Genomic DNA, 16,170 nt, shown 5'->3' on the forward strand with positions numbered 1-16,170 from the left:
TATATATGTAGTATGTATGTTGTAAGAATGTAGTATATATGAAGTATGTATGTTGTATGAATGTAGTATATATGAAGTATGTATGTAGTATGTAGTATGTATGTTGTATGAATGTAGTATATATGTAGTATGTATGTATGTTGTATGAATGTAGTATATATGAAGTATGTATGTAGTATGTATGTATGTTGTATGAATGTAGTATGTATGTATGTTGTATGAATGTAGTATATATGTAGTATGTATGTATGTTGTATGAATGTAGTATATATGAAGTATGTATGTTGTATGAATGTAGTATATATGAAGTATGTATGTTGTATGTAGTATGTATGTTGTATGAATGTAGTATATATGTAGTATGTATGTAGTATGTATGTTGTATGAATGTAGTATATATGTAGTATGTATGTATGTTGTATGAATGTAGTATATATGAAGTATGTATGTAGTATGTAGTTTGTATGTATGTTGTATGAATGTAGTATATATGTAGTATGTATGTTGTATGAATGTAGTATATATGAAGTATGTATGTTGTATGAATGTAGTATATATGAAGTATGTATGTTGTATGTAGTATGTATGTTGTATGAATGTAGTATATATGTAGTATGTATGTAGTATGTATGTTGTATGAATGTAGTATATATGTAGTATGAATGTAGTATATATGTAGTATTTATGAAGTATGTATGTAGTATGTAGTTTGTATGTATGTTGTATGAATGTAGTATATATGTAGTATGTATGTTGTATGAATGTAGTATATATGTAGTATGTATGTATCTTGTATGAATGTTGTATATATGTAGTATGTATGTAGTATGTATGTTGTTTGTTTTTTACATTCAACACATTAGCCGGATGATGGGACTACTACTGTCCCATCATTGGCTAATGTGTCAATCACTGTCATTGTAGCAGGCATAGCCCGATGGGACTTGTAGTCCCATCAGACGATGCCTGCACACACGCACAGACCCCCGGCAGGCACTTACAGACCCCCGGCAGCCCGCACAGACCCCCGGCAGGCCCGCACAGACCCCCGGCAGGCCCGCACAGACCCCCGGCAGGCCCGCACAGACCCCCGAGAGACCCGTACAGACCCCGCCCGCACACACAGACACGCAGTGTCCGCCCACGCACCGCCCACACTCTTCTCCCCTCCCGAACTGGATGTGCAAGTAAAGAAAGGGTTTTTTTTAATTCCGATATTTCTGTCCCATTAACTTGCATGGGTTTCTGGCATCGGAATCGGCGATACCCGATACTTTTTGGGTATCGGTCCGATCTAATCCGATCCGATATTTCCCAATATCGGAACGTATCGCTCAACACTAGATGTAACCCATTGAATAACATTGGTCCGTATTTCTCACAAATGGGTATGAGCCCTTAGAAGCAATTTCTGTGAGTACTTTGACGCATTTTTTAGACCAGCTCAAGTCCAAGTCTGACACGTGGTGAACTCATGGAGACGATGGTACAGGAGTATCTAGAACTAAACATCAATACCATCAGGGAGGGTTTGGACTCTTTTACATTTTGGTCTTCAAAAATGGATGACTGGCCTGAGCTCGCCTGTTACGCCTTGGAGGTTTTATCATGCCAGGCAGTCAGCGTTCTCTCAGAACGTGTCTTCAGTGATGCTGGTGGCGTCTTGATGGATAAGCGCAGCCAGCTGTCCCCTGAAAGTGTAGACTGCCTAACTTTCATCAAGATGAACAAGTCATGAATCTCCAAGGACTTTTGCACACCAATCACAGACTGTACACACTAGGCAATGTGTAGTTTTTAGTGTGCTGCATTGATCTTGCGTAATTGCAGTCTGTGATATATTTAGCGGGGCTTCTCTGCTTACTGTTGCTGCTGCTGCATATGTTATCACTATTTTTTGGAAATGTGGAGACTCCTGATTGGGTCTTCATCTGCTTGGCTGTAGTGGAAGAGATGTCGCTGCCCATTATAGTATTTCTACAATGGTGAATTTCATGACATTTCAGTGGTGTCTGCCCCTAATTATTTTAAATATGAAGACTCCTGACTGGGTCTCTATCTGATGGGTTGGCTGTAGTGGAATAGGTTTTTGTTCCCCATTATACTAGTTATACTCTATTGAAATCGATTCCACTTTCTTGGTGTCTGTCACTAATTTTTGTAAATGTGTAGACTTCTGGTTGGGTCACCTTCATGTGTATTGCCTGTAGCAGTAGGCAGGATAGTGATATCCTTAAATTTTTCTGAGAATAGTCTTCGAAACTGATGTTTGTGCCACCAGAGTGTGGCTGAGCATCAAAGCAGGTTGGTCTGTTGCATGTGGTATCAGGGCTTCCAGCACAGCAGGCCTACACCGTTGCTTCACCCACCTCGTCTTAATTTGAAGCTCAATTCAAAGTTGTAAATGTTAGCCCAGACCCTGACACTTCATGTATGGCTGATTGCTGCTGCGCCATTCTAAAATTTGTACTGTGGGTCAATTGAGGCCACTTTCCTGGTGTTTGCCGATAATTTTATGTGCTGTGGCAGCTTTTGGGCCCGTTTGAAGACGTTGTGTATACGCTTTTTTTTGTCTGCCATTGACTCCAGTGGCGTTTGGCTATGTTCGGCGAATATTCAACAAATAATTCTGCGAATATTGCAAATTCAGCAATCGTAATCCGAACCCAATATGGAAATATTCGCTCATCTCTACTCATGATACCTATGGCCAATTAGTTGCCGAAGCAATGGCCATCATAGCTAGTGATTGGGAGCACAGAGGAGATGACTTGTTCAGCGATTCAACTTATGTTCCACTCTGTGCAAGATTAGAGAATACAACATTTACACAATATATTGCATCATATATTTCCTCTTCTTATCTCCAGTAATTGTATTATTACACTGGATTCTTTATGATGTTACATCGGTCTCATCCTCTTCACATTAAGGTCTCAACGATACAGGATCCTCTCAGTGGAGATCGTCTATATTTAGGGTTGGCTATGGACAAGAAGAAAACGACAGAGAGACTATTACAACTCACCCTAGAGATCCTCTTCCGGCTTACTGGAGAGGTGAGAGATTCAGATCAAATTACATCATTCTTATCTATGGGAATGTCCGATGGACAGAACTAGAGAGGTGAGGACTCTTGAAGTGTCTGTAGAGATATGTACTAATGTTTCTCTTCATAACCAGGATTACACAGTAGTGAAGAAGACCTCTAGTGAGCTCTGTCAGGCCCCTGTGTGTGAGAGATGGGGAATACCCATGAACCCAATCATGGGGCCTCCACCTCACCCTCTGATACATGAGGACATCAATGCCCAGAAGATCCTACAACTCACCTACAAGATGATTGAGCAGCTGACTGGAGAGGTGACATTGCTGGGAATTCTGGGACATTATACAGTAACCTTATGAAGAGAATAGGGTGTTGACCGCATCATTGTATGTGTCAGGTTCCTATAAGATGTCAGGATGTATCCATCTATTTCTCCATGGAGGAGTGGGAGTATTTAGAAGGACATAAAGATCTGTACAAGGACATCATGATGGAGGTTCCCCAGCCCCTCACATCATCAGGTAATAGACAGGACTAAATACACACGGCCTATTATCTGTATGTAAAGAATTAATTCAGTCCCTGTATGTGTTTCCTCCAGTTCTATCCAGTAAGAGAACAACACAAGAGAGATGTCCCCGTCCTCTTCTTCCACAGGACTGTAAACAAGAAGATCCCAATGTTCCTCAGGATCATCAGGTAGATGGAGAGAAGGTGTCATGAGATCTCCCCTATGATGTGTAGACGGCTGTGAAGGTCTTGTGCTCAGTCTTGTTTTATCCACCAGTATTATATGTTCTATATTTCTGTAATGAGAGCGGTGGAGATGGCAGGATTAGAGCTGATCATAGATGTGACTTCTCCAACTGTCTGTGACTTTTACAATATTTGTTTCAGGGTGAAGTTCTGACTCATATTAATACTACAGAGACATATGTGAGGGATGATAAGAGGTGCAAAGAGGAGATTCCTATAGATAACGGCCAAGGTGAGTAGTAACCACTAAATACAGAGTCACAGATTCTTTTCAGTTATCAGCTTTCACTGCTTTATCGGTGGTGTAGTCCGGACATATCACAATCAACTGATTTACCATTTTGCCGATAGACCCCTGTATTTTACTCCACCCAATACTTTTAAAATGAATTTGGGCATTGAAAGTCCTTCTTTTATAGAGCTTACAACCTAGAGGTTCCACTTACCTCATGGAAAGAGAAGACACTGACCGTTACCTGCCCAGATTTGTAAACTACAAAGCCAAATGACAGCGTATGTAAAATGTGCTGACAAGTTAGAAAATCACTTGAAGAAAAATTATTATGATGGGTCTAAAAGAGAAAGCTGAGGGTAATGATGCTGTTACCTTCCTAGAATCATGATATCTTATTGGATGAATCTACCTTTTGGAATCTACCTTTTGTCCCTTCTATGCTGCTGAATGTTCTCGTATGGTCCCTACAATACCAGGTCCAGTCTTTGTGGCCAAACTTCGCTTTTATGATTGACAACATTAAATGTGCAGTGAGGGCCAAGTGTGAATTTCTGTACAATAACAACAGTTTTCCTAAATGTTTAATTTATTTTAAAATCTACTAACTTCAAAGAGAATTGTGATGAACTACACAGAAACATTACACCTGTGCCATGATATATCTCTCAGCTGTGCATGGCTGACGGCTGTAATATCCATTTATTTATGTCTGTAGGAGATGTGTTGGCATGGCTTGAGCTCTGATTTCATGGCATCATTCCATGTCATTATTTCCATTATGTTTTTGACACTTATTAATTAAGATTACTGCACAATCTCTCCTGTAATGTGGAGTACTCTTCTGATCAGATCTCATAGGACCTCCATTGGTCCAAGATAAATTAATGCTGCTTTTGTTTCGTGTTGTAGTTCTCCCCCAGAGCATATGTTCTTTACGTTGCTGTAACTTGTTTTTTTATTTTGTCTCTTTTTTTTACACGTTCTGTATGATATGTTTGATGGTGGTGGGATCGGCCTGCCTCACTTATATTATTTTGCAACTTCCTGGTAGCGTTTAACCCTTTCACGACATTTGACTTACTCATACGTCATGATTGGGGAGAGCTTTCCCCACCTTTGACCTACAGGTATACCATGGCGAAAGTGCGCAGTACAGGAGCTGTGACCGCGTGATTGACTCCGCGAGCTCAGCTTACATGACAGCCGAGACTCCAACGGAAGATTCCCTATAATGAGGCAGATGGAGACACTATGGACGCCGTTTGGCCTATGATCCAGCGGCGTCTTTTTTTTTTAAGCGTTGTAAGAAGGTCACTGGTAATATATTGGAGGGGAGATACAGTATGTTTCACTGCGGTTATTAGCTTTAGTAATTTGAGCCTGAAAGTTGGCTCTAGCATGTTAAGTGCTGGGAGGGGATAATCGGCCATCACAGGGCCAAGTATATTGTGAACAGCTAAAGAGTTGGGTGGGTCGGCTGTCCACCTTCCACTCTCTGGTGTGGTCCAACAGGTAAAAGTTTAACCTCTGACTGAGTCCAGAGTTCTCTGCGCTCTTAATGTGAGCTGACCTACACAACTGTGCTCTTGTTAAACAAAGCTAAACTCTGCGGACCCCGCAGTTATGTGGACGGTAATGAGTACTGTTTTTTTTTTTAGGTGAACAAGTATTTTGATGTCTATTTTTCTTTTGGACTCATTTTTTTAACATGTTTTTAATAAACCAGTTGAAGATTTAAATGAAAAAGCACTCCTCTGAGTACCTCATGAAGCAGCTGCATGAGCTGATCTACCACAGTTGAAGCTAGAAGTGCTGGGAAGATCCCCAGGAAGCAAGTGTGATGGCTGTGGACAAACTACATATCCTGGGTGAAGGCGGTCGGAGAAAATAGAGGAGCTGATCAAGCACCTGGTCCAAGTTCAGCAACTGCAACAGAGGAAGCAACATGCGATGCTTATGCAGCAGATGTAACTCCTTGCAGATGCATTTCGTGGCAGGGTGACCGCCCCACCCCCAAGTTCAGATGATGACTCACACGTCCGAAAGGCAGCAAGATGTGCCATTCAAAAGATAACCTTGTGTGACTATGTAGAAGTTGTCCCATATCCACAAACTGATGGACCTCAGCCTAGGGCGCCACGGTTCGTAATATGCCTATCCATCTTGCAGTAAAGATTGTCAACCCTGGAAGAGGCCACAGACATGTCCTGTAATGGTAAGTGGTGTACTGGTGTCTGAATTCATGGAATTTTGGTGACCCTATTACTGGTTACACTCCCCCACCAGTTAATCCTTGCAATGATTGTGGGTATCCTGCCCTGTCACCATAATGACCATAGATGCGAACTGTGTCCCATGAGGTCATAGTGGTTAATGACCTGATATATTCGGTTATAATACAGTGGGACTTTACCTTATTTTGGAACTTATGGAGAAAAGGGGGGGTGCCAAGTTACTCAGATAAAAACAGGCTCGTCTTTAAAAATTACCCATTGCAGTCGGAGGCAGGTGAGCTCCCCCTGTGTGCTCGATGGCGATGAGGACAAGACAGCAACCCATGAGGCTAGTATCCGTGAGTTGGGGGGAGTTCACGGCTAGTATCCGTGAGTTGGGGGCTTCTGGGGAGAACTTTGGTACTGCGCAACTGAAGGGCCATTTTGATAACCATATTAAACGAGGTTGCTCAGGAACCAGGGTCTGACACTAGGTTTTCATACTTTGCAGTAGATGAGGATTGGCTAAATCGAGTGACTAAGCGAGGGGGTGGAAGGTTTTGGAACATCTGGTGCCACCAAATACCTATAGGCTTAGGATGTTAGAAATTGCCCATTATCATGTCTTGGGTGGTTATCAGGGTGTAGACAAGGCCCAAGAGCGGATTCTACAAAGGTTCTGCTGGGTCGGATGTCCCTGAGAGATTTTGAACTATTGTAGATCCTGTCCCACTTGCCAGCTAACTGCCCCAGTTCCTCACTTCCGGAGTCTTCTAGTGCTGTTACCCATTATAGAGGTCCGTTTTGACCGCATTGCCATGGATCTAGTTGAACCCTCTGTACAGTTTGCCCTAGGGCATAAATATATGCTGATTGTTTCTGGATTACGTGACACAGTACCCATAGTCAGTACCCCTAAGAAACTTCTCCAGAATTATAGCCCTGAGAACTTGTCCATGTCTTTTCCCCCACTGGTCTGCCAAATGAAATCCTGACGGACCAAGGAACACAGTTCATGTTCAAAGTCGTGAAAGAATTGTGTAGTGCTCTCCAGATTACACGCCTCAGGACATTGGTGTACTACCCGCAAATGGATGGCGTGATGAAGAGGTTTAATAAGAACCTGAAGGCCATGCTCAAGAAAGTTGTGGAGAAGGGTGGCCGAGACTGGGACTGCTTACTTCTGTATCTGCCATTTTCAGTTTCGTGAAGTTCCACAGGCCTCCACAGGGTTCTCTCCAGTTGAGGTGTTGTATGGATGGCCCCCCTGGGTCTCCTGGATGTTGCGCAAGAGACCTGGGAAGCAGAGGATACACCCCACTGGAGTATCATTGGGCATGTGACCCGAATTCAGGAGAGAATTGAAGAGGTAATGCCAATTGTTAGAGAGAGCCTCCTCCAGGCACAAGAGGCTCAATCACAGGTCTACAGTCTGTCACAGGGCAGTTTATACCTGGAGATCGAGTTATAGTGCTAATTCCCATGGTAGAAGGTACATTTCTGACTAAGTGGCAAGGGCCATATGAAGTCATCGGGAAACCCAGGTAGGCGAAAACCCTACCAGGTCTAACATGTCAACCTGCTCAAGCCATGGCAAGATAGGTAGCATGAGAATGTTCTGTGCCTTGGGGCCATTCCAAGAGCCAATGTTTTATTTGGTATCACTGATCTAGAAACAACATTACCGAGAACTTGTCCAGCGAAGCGGAGACCTGTTTTGAGATTTGCTGGGATGTACTCAGACCATGGAGCACAAAGTTTTAATAGAACTGTATGCATGGCTGAGTAAACCTTAAGCTACAACGAATCCCTGAAGCCCGCCGTAACGCGATTTTGAAGGAGGTGAGGAGAATGTTGAGCCTGGGCATCATTGAAAAGTCAAGGAGCGGCTGGACCAGCTCCATTCTCCTTGTGCCAAAGCCAGATAGAGAATTGTGGTTTTTTAATTGATTATCGTAAGGTGAATAAGATGTCCAAGTTCGATGCATATCCAATGCCCCTGATTGTTGAGCTCATTGAGAGGTTAGCGTCAGTAAGGTACATCATCTCTCTTGACCTAACGAAAGTGTAGGTGCAAATTCCCATGTCCCCAATGACTGAAGTGAAGATGGCCTGCTTTACAACTAATGGTTGCTTCCACTACACCAGGAAGCCTTTTGGGCTGCAGTGAGTCCCATCCACCTTCCAGAGGGCCATGAACCGGATCCTAGCAAGAAATACTCTGCAGCTTACCTAGATTATATTGTATTCTTCAGCAAGGTTTGGGAAAATAATCTGCAGATGGTTCAGGCGGTACAAAATGCGCTAAGGAAAGCGAAATTTGCCATAAACTTGAAGAAGTGTGCCATTGGGAAGGAAGAAGCCAAATAATTTGCAGGAGAACAAACTTGAGGTGATCCAAAATTGGCCGCAATCACTGTACAAGAAACAGGTTAGGGCGTTTTTAGGAATTGTGGGATACTGTCAGCGGGTTATGCTGAATTTTGTAATTGGAAAAAAAGCTTTGACAAAGAACAGTTTCATCCTTTAGAAATGCGTCTCTTTCTGCATTTCTGCTTTGTATCAGAATTATACTAATTAATCTATGATGGAATAAAGTTTAAAACATTTTTACCAGGAGCTGGAATAATTTTTTTTCTATTTTTTATCCCAAATTTTGCCATGATAACCACACCCTTGACCGACCTCCGTAAGGGCACAAAGTCCTCGATGGTCAAGTGGACTTCTAGTGACTGAAAGTGCCAAATCCCCCAGCTTTGGTAAGGTTGAAAATGTAAAGGGTTACTAGTAGAATACTGGAGGGATGATGTTTCACTAAGATTTAGGCTTAAATGATATGAACCTGGAAGTTTGTTCCAGCATGTTATGTGCTGAGAGGAGTAAATTGGCCATGACTGGGCCAGGTTTGTTGTGAACAGCTAAAGAGCTGGGTTGAATGGCTTTTCACTATATCTACCTCTGGGTGTGGTCTAGCAGGAAAAGTTTAACTTCTGAACTCTGTAAGAGTCCTTGGTGATCTAAAGGTGTGCTGACCTCCAGAGCTGTGCTCTTGTTAAACAGAGCTGGACCCTGTTTTCTGAGCGGTTGGACCTCGTAGTTATACTGACAGTAATGAGTGCTGATTTTTTTGTGCGAACAAGACTGAGTATGTCTATTTTGTGGACTGGTTTATGAAGCAATTTTTTAGTAAGCTAGTTAAAGGTTTATAATGAAAAAGCAGTCCTTTGAGTACCTCATTAAGCAGCTGAGCGAGCCGATCTATCACAGCATTTAGCGTCCACATGTCTGACATTTCTGTAGCAATGAGAGCCCACTTAATTTATGGGATGCATGTCTCCAGAAGCACCAACTCGGCACAATGTATGGGCACTACAATGTATTGGCACTATAACATACTGGGCACTGCAATGTACGGGCACTACAATAGCAGATTTTCAATTTTTAGTCGGCAACATACACTGCTGCTTGTTTCAGGAAAGCACTCATGGGGTCAAAATCATCACTACACCTGTAGATAAATTCCCAGAGGGGTATAATTTCCAAAATGGGGGTGACTTGAGGGGCCAATTTTGCCATCCTAGTGCTTAGGGGCTCTGCATATGGATTCCGCAAACTATTCTAAAATAATCTGTTCTCCGAGTGTCAGTTAGTGCTCCATCCTTTTCGATTCCCGACATATGGCTAAGCAGTACTGTATAGCCACATATGGGGTATTGCCACATTCAGCAGAATTTGTGACGAATTGGAATCACTCTCCAATGGTATAAAATTCTGTGACACACATGTCAATATGATCACTGAACCTTTAGATGAATTCACTAAGAGCTGTAGTTTGTAAAATGGGGTCACTTATGTAAGGGGGTTCTTTCTGTTCTGGCACCTCAGCTCTTCTAATTTTACATGACGCTACCATTCCAGCAAAATCTGAATTTCCAATATGATGCTCCTTCCCTTGTGAGCTTTGCACTGTGCCTCAAAAGTACTTTTTGACCACATCTTGGGTATTGGCATACTCTGGAGTAATTGTGTATCAAACGTTGCCATTTATTTTCTCCTGTTGTCCATTTTGAAAATTAAAAGCTTGGGACCAAAGCATCATTTTAGTGGAAAAAGTCATTTTCCAATGCCCAATATTATATAATTTTGTGCATCGCTTGAGGGTTACAAATGCTCACTACACCACTAGATGAATTTCTCAAGAAGTGTAGGTTCCAAAGATGGGTCACTTGTTTGGGTTTCTGCTGTTTTGGCACGTCAGGGGCTCTTCAAATATGATATGGCATCTGCAATATATTCCAGCCAAAATTGCGCTCCAGAATTCAATTGGCACTGTTTGCTTTAAGTGTTCTGTTGTGCTCTCAGACAGTAGTTTTTCACCATATATGGGCAATTAGTGTACTCAAGAGGAATTGGACCCCAAAATCTGTTGTTCAATTTCTCCTGTTAACCTTGTTAAAGGAATCTGTGACCAGTTTTTTGGCCTATCAACGAAAAATATAATCTAATAGAGTGTGAGCTATACATTCCACAACTACTTGTGAAACCCCCTGACTCCCCATGAATCCCCCATAAAAACCTTTTATATTGTTCCCACGCAGTATGTAAATATCCTCGGTCTGGTCCAATGGACATTGGTTCTGGTCTCTCTCTCCACCCTAAATCGGCATGCTGCATGCATTCCATTCTGTGAATAGCGTTGTTCGTGTACAGGCCCTGCGTGTGCGCATTCAAATTGCCTCTTGCGCATGCGCAGTGTGCTTTGCCCAACTGCGGGCAAAGCCAAAAAGCATTAGTGTGCATGCGCCAGTGAACTATGTACCAGAACACAGCAAAATACTTCCGGGACATAGTACTTCCAGCGCATGCGCACTAATGCTTTTCGGCTTTGCCCGCAGTTCGGCAAAGCATACTGCGCACGCGCGGGAGGCAATTTGAATGCGCACACACGGGATCTGTAGGCGAACAATGCTATTTACAGAACGTATTGCGTGCAGCACGCTGATTTGGGGTGGAGAGAGGGACCAGAACCAACGCCCATCGGACCGGACCGAGGATATTTACATACAATGCAGGAGCAAAATAAACGTTTCTTATGGGGAGTCAGGGGGTTTCACAAGTAGTTGGGGAATGTATAGCTCACACTCTATTAGATGATATTTTTAGTTGATAGGCCAAAAAACTGGTGACAGATTCCCTTTAAAAGGATAGATATGGGGCTAAAGCAACATTTTTGTGGGAAAATTTTATTTTTCCATTTTCAACGTTATAAAATTCTGTGAAGTATCTGCGCATTCAGGCTAAGTGCACACGTACCGGAAATTACCGCGAGAATTCCGGAATTCCAGTCCGCGGGAAAATCGCATTTTAAATTCCCGCGATTTTCCCGCGGAAAAACTAGCATTTTGCAAGCGTAATTAGCTTGCGAAATGCTAGCGCTCTCCAAGCGATCTGTAGCATCGCTTGGAGAACTGATTGACAGGTTGGTCACACTCGTCAAACATAGTGTTTGACGAGTGTGACCAACTTTTTACTACTGAGGCCGCCTATGCAGCATCAGTAGTAAAAGATAAAATGTAAAAAAAAATAAAAAACGGTGTTATTCTTACCCTCCGACGTCCCGCGCATCCGTTCCCAGTAATCCTTTGCGAAAATGCCCGCGATGACGTCAGTTCTCGCGGGATCGCGATGTCTCGCGGTAATTCGCGATGACGTCGCGCGAATGACCGCGAGACTTCGCGATCCCGCGAGATCGGATGCCATCGCGGGCATTTTCGCAAAGGACTACTGGGAACGGGAGCGTGGAGAGAAGCGGAAAGACTGCGCGGGACGTCGGAGGGTGAGAATAACAATATTTTTTATTTTTAAATTCTTTTTTTTACAGGGATATGGTACCCAAAGCCCGGAGGACAGTCTCCTCTCCTCCGGACCATGGGTACCATCCGCAAATGTTCTGCTTACTTTCCGCATGTTGTGCACAGCCACATGCGGGAAATAAGCGGAACAATGCATTCCTATAGGTGCGGGATCGCCGCGATTCCGCAAATTAATGAGCATGCTGCGGTTTTTACCGCGAAGCGATTCCGCCGCGGTAAAAACCGCAGCATTAGCACAGCATTGCGGAATCCCATAGGAATGCATGGGATGCTTATTTTTCGCGTTTTCGCGGCAAAATCGCGCGGTTAAAACAGCCGCGGAAACGCGAAAAAAACGCCACGTGTGAACCCAGCCTCAAGGTGCTCACCACACCTTTAGATAAATTCATTGGGGAGTGTAGTTTCCAAAATGAGGTCACATTTTGGGGGTTTCCACTGTTTAGGCACATTAGTGGCTCTGCAAATACAACATGGCATTAGTAGTCCCAGTCAATTTTTTGCTTCAAAAGCCAATTGGCGCTCATGCTCTTCCGAGCGTTGCTGTTGGAGATGAGAATCTCTCCTCACTCAGGTAGACAGGACCGGCCTAGATATCCAAGCAGTAAGACACATGCACCAGGGTTGTCTTTCTGGATGTCTTGTTTATTATAGAATATGCTAATTTTTTAGAGGGTTTTGATTAGGGAAGGAATTTACAAAATTCGTACACAATGTCTGGCAGAAATACTAGTAAAACCAATTGCTGGTAAGAGATAATGACTTTGATATCATGGATTATATTTGGGGAACCGCTTTGATGCTACAGATGTCAAATAAATCAACATACATAGTAACATAGTTATTAAGGTTGAAGGACGACTTTAAGTCCATATAGCTCAACCCATATCCTATCCTAACCTGCCCTAACATGTTGATACAGAGGAAAGAAAAAAAACCAATGTGGCAAACAGTAAGCTTCACATTGGGGAAAAAAATTCCTTCCCGACTCCACATACTGCAATCAGACAAGCTCCCTGGATCAACGCAATATTAAGGAAACTAGTGTATATACCCTGTAATATTATACTTTTCAAGAAAGGCATCCAGGCCCCTCTTCAACCTTAGTAAACACAGTATACTGTTTGTCCTTGACAGAATTCTCAGAAATCACAGAAGAAAAGGGACATTTCACACAGAAATAAATCCGTCCGGTTGAGGTCAACCATTGCTCCAAAAACAGTGGCAGGAATGCTTATGTAGACACAGATGATAACCATAGAAAACAAGTATATAGTAAGTTTATTATAAGTTCAGGAGAACAGATTTTAACCAATTCTTTAACACTGCCATGTGCCCAGACAGAAGTTTTCCACCACATGTCGGGTATCTGTGTACTCAGGAGAAAATGAACAATACAATACACCTCTAGACAACTTCCTTGAGGGTGTAGTTTCCAAAATGGGGTCACTTGTGGGGGTTTCCATTCTTTAGGCACATCAGGGGCTTTGCAAACGCAACATAGCGTCCTCTATCTATTCCAGCCAATTTTGAGCTCCAAAAGTGAATTTACGCTCCATGCCTTCCAAGCCCTCCCGTGTGCCCAAACAGTAGTTTTGCACCCCATATGGGGTATGTGTGTTCTCAGGAGAAAATACACAACAAATTGTACAGTCTATTTTCTCCTGTTGCCCTTTTTAAAAACACAAAATTTGGGGCCATCAATATTTTTGTGGAAAAAAAGTAAAATTTTCATGTTTTCCTTCCACATTGCTTTAATTTCTGGTGAAGTCCCTAAAGGGTTTAATAAGATTCTCAAGTGTGTTTTGGGGCATTTTGAGGGGTGTAGTTTTTAAAATGGTGCAACTTTTGGATATTTTCTGTCACATAGGCCCTCAAAGTCACTTCAAAAGGGTTGTGGTCCCTAAAAAAAAATATTTGCTTTTGTTGGAAAAATTCAGAATTGCTGATAAACTTTTAACCCTTCTAACTACCTAACAAAAAATGTTTTATAAACTATGCTGATGTGAAGTAGAAATGTGTTAAGTGTTAGTCGTATCATGCAAAATAGTTACTAGAAATATCGGTTTTAAGGGCATAAAAATGTAAAGTTTGAAAATTGCTAAAAATTCTATTTTTTGGCCAGATTTTCGATACTTTCGTAAATAAATGCAAATTATATCAATCAAAATTCACCAATAATGTTCCAGACATGGGAGTAGGGGGTTAAAAAAGGGTCTCTATTGCCTCTGCCAAATGCCTGAGATGCAAATTTTAGACACCTCAGCTCTGCATTGTTTTAAAATGTTCCTTAAAATGTTCCTTAAAATATATATATATATATTTTATCAAGAGACTCATGTTACAGAAAATATTGGCCCTAAGATAGTTTAGATGCCTAAGAACCACCGAGCTGCATACTCTAATTCCTCCATAGAGGTTTCACCACTAGTTACTCACTTTTTTACTGATGAAGACTGCTAAGTTTGATCATTTCAGTAGATGTGTTATTGTCTATAGTCACAGTTTTGACTACAGTAATTAGTGCCCAAAATACTCTGTTTTACCCACTTCCTGCAGCCAGTTTTGTGTTCCTAACCAGGCCCCATTTGTCAAATCTGACGTGTCACTTTATGTGATGATAACTTTCTTATTCCAGTGATTCTGAAATATTTTTTTTCCGTGACGCATTATACTTTGTTTCTGGTAATTTTACATTACTATATTTTGCCTTTGTTTTTGAAAATTCCCAGATTACCAAATAATTTAGAAACATTTGTAATTTTCAAAGTTTAAATTTCTATGCTCTCTAATCAGATAGTAATACTACACAAAATAGTTATTAAATAACATTTAGTGTATTTCTACTTTAGGTCGGCAGCATTTTTCCAACATCCCAGTAATTTTTTTTTTTTGGATGATAGAAAGATTACAAGTTTAGCAACAAGTTTTTATATGTTCAATTAAATTTTCAAAAACTATTATTTTGGTGACAAATCAAGTAGCTTGGGTAAACTAGCCAGTGGCAAATTAGTTTCAATAGATACAGCAAGAAAAAGGGGTAATACATAACATAACCTTTGCTAAATCTATATGAAAATGCCAATTTCAAAAATATATATTTTTTTAAAAAATACAACGCATATAATCAAGGTGTATTTCTGGGTTATTGGTCCAGGCTGGGATCATCCCAGATAATGCACCAATGACCTCCAACCTTTTGCACCTAAAAAGCTGGTTGAAAATCTACCAACCTGACGTTTCCATTAACCTGACAACTTGGTATAAGAATTAAGCAGTAATATAGTGTCAATAGTGGTCATATTCATACCAAAATCCAGAAATACACATGGAACTTATAACTTCACAATGTCAAATGACAGTGGTAATATTAAAGGGATTATAAACACCATTAGGCTGAGTTCACACGTGGCGTTTTTTTCGCGTTTCCGCGGCGGTTTTAACCGCGTGATTTTGCCGCGAAAACGCGAAAAATAAGCATTACATGCATTCCTATGGGATTCCGCAATGCTGTGCTAATGCTGCGGTTTTTACCGCGGCGGAATCTCTTTGCGGTAATAAACGCAGCATGCTCATTATTTTGCGGAATCACGGCGATCCCGCACCCATAGGAATGCATTGTTCCGCTTACTTCCCGCATGTGGCTGTGCACAACATGTGGAAAGTAAGCAGAACATTTGCGGATGGTACCCACGGTGCGGAGGAGAGGAGACTGTCCTCCGGGCTTTGGGTACCATATCCCTGTAAAAAATAGAATTTAAAATAAAAAATATTGTTATTCTCACCCTCCGACGTCCCGCGCAGCCTTCCCGCCTCTCTCCACGCTCTCGTTCCCAGTAATCCTTTGCGAAAATGCCCGCGATGACGTCCGTTCTCACGGGATCGCGAAGTCTCGCGGTCATTCGCGCGACGTCATCGCGAATTACCGCGAGACGTCGCGATCCTGCGAGAACGGACGCCATTGCTGGCATTTTCGCAAAGGATTACTGGGAACGGCTGCGCAGGACGTCGGAAGGTAAGAATAACACCATTTTTTATTTTTTTTTT

The 16,170-nt window shown here is 42.0% G+C and overlaps 1 protein-coding gene across 1 annotated transcript in view; it reads left to right on the forward strand.

The window, feature by feature from the left end:
* The window catches only part of LOC141052977 (uncharacterized), a 137,755-nt gene that overhangs the window by 65,355 nt on the left and 56,230 nt on the right, over window positions 1-16,170 (forward strand). Inside the window, 5 exon segments of the mRNA XM_073550305.1 lie at window positions 2,980-3,059; window positions 3,184-3,363; window positions 3,447-3,570; window positions 3,651-3,748; window positions 3,947-4,037. Coding sequence (XP_073406406.1) covers window positions 2,980-3,059; window positions 3,184-3,363; window positions 3,447-3,570; window positions 3,651-3,748; window positions 3,947-4,037 — 573 coding nt within the window.

Source organism: Dendrobates tinctorius, unplaced genomic scaffold (assembly GCF_039654945.1).
Source record: "Dendrobates tinctorius isolate UK_male_01 unplaced genomic scaffold, ASM3965494v1 ptg000164l, whole genome shotgun sequence".
NCBI lineage: Eukaryota > Metazoa > Chordata > Amphibia > Anura > Dendrobatidae > Dendrobates > Dendrobates tinctorius.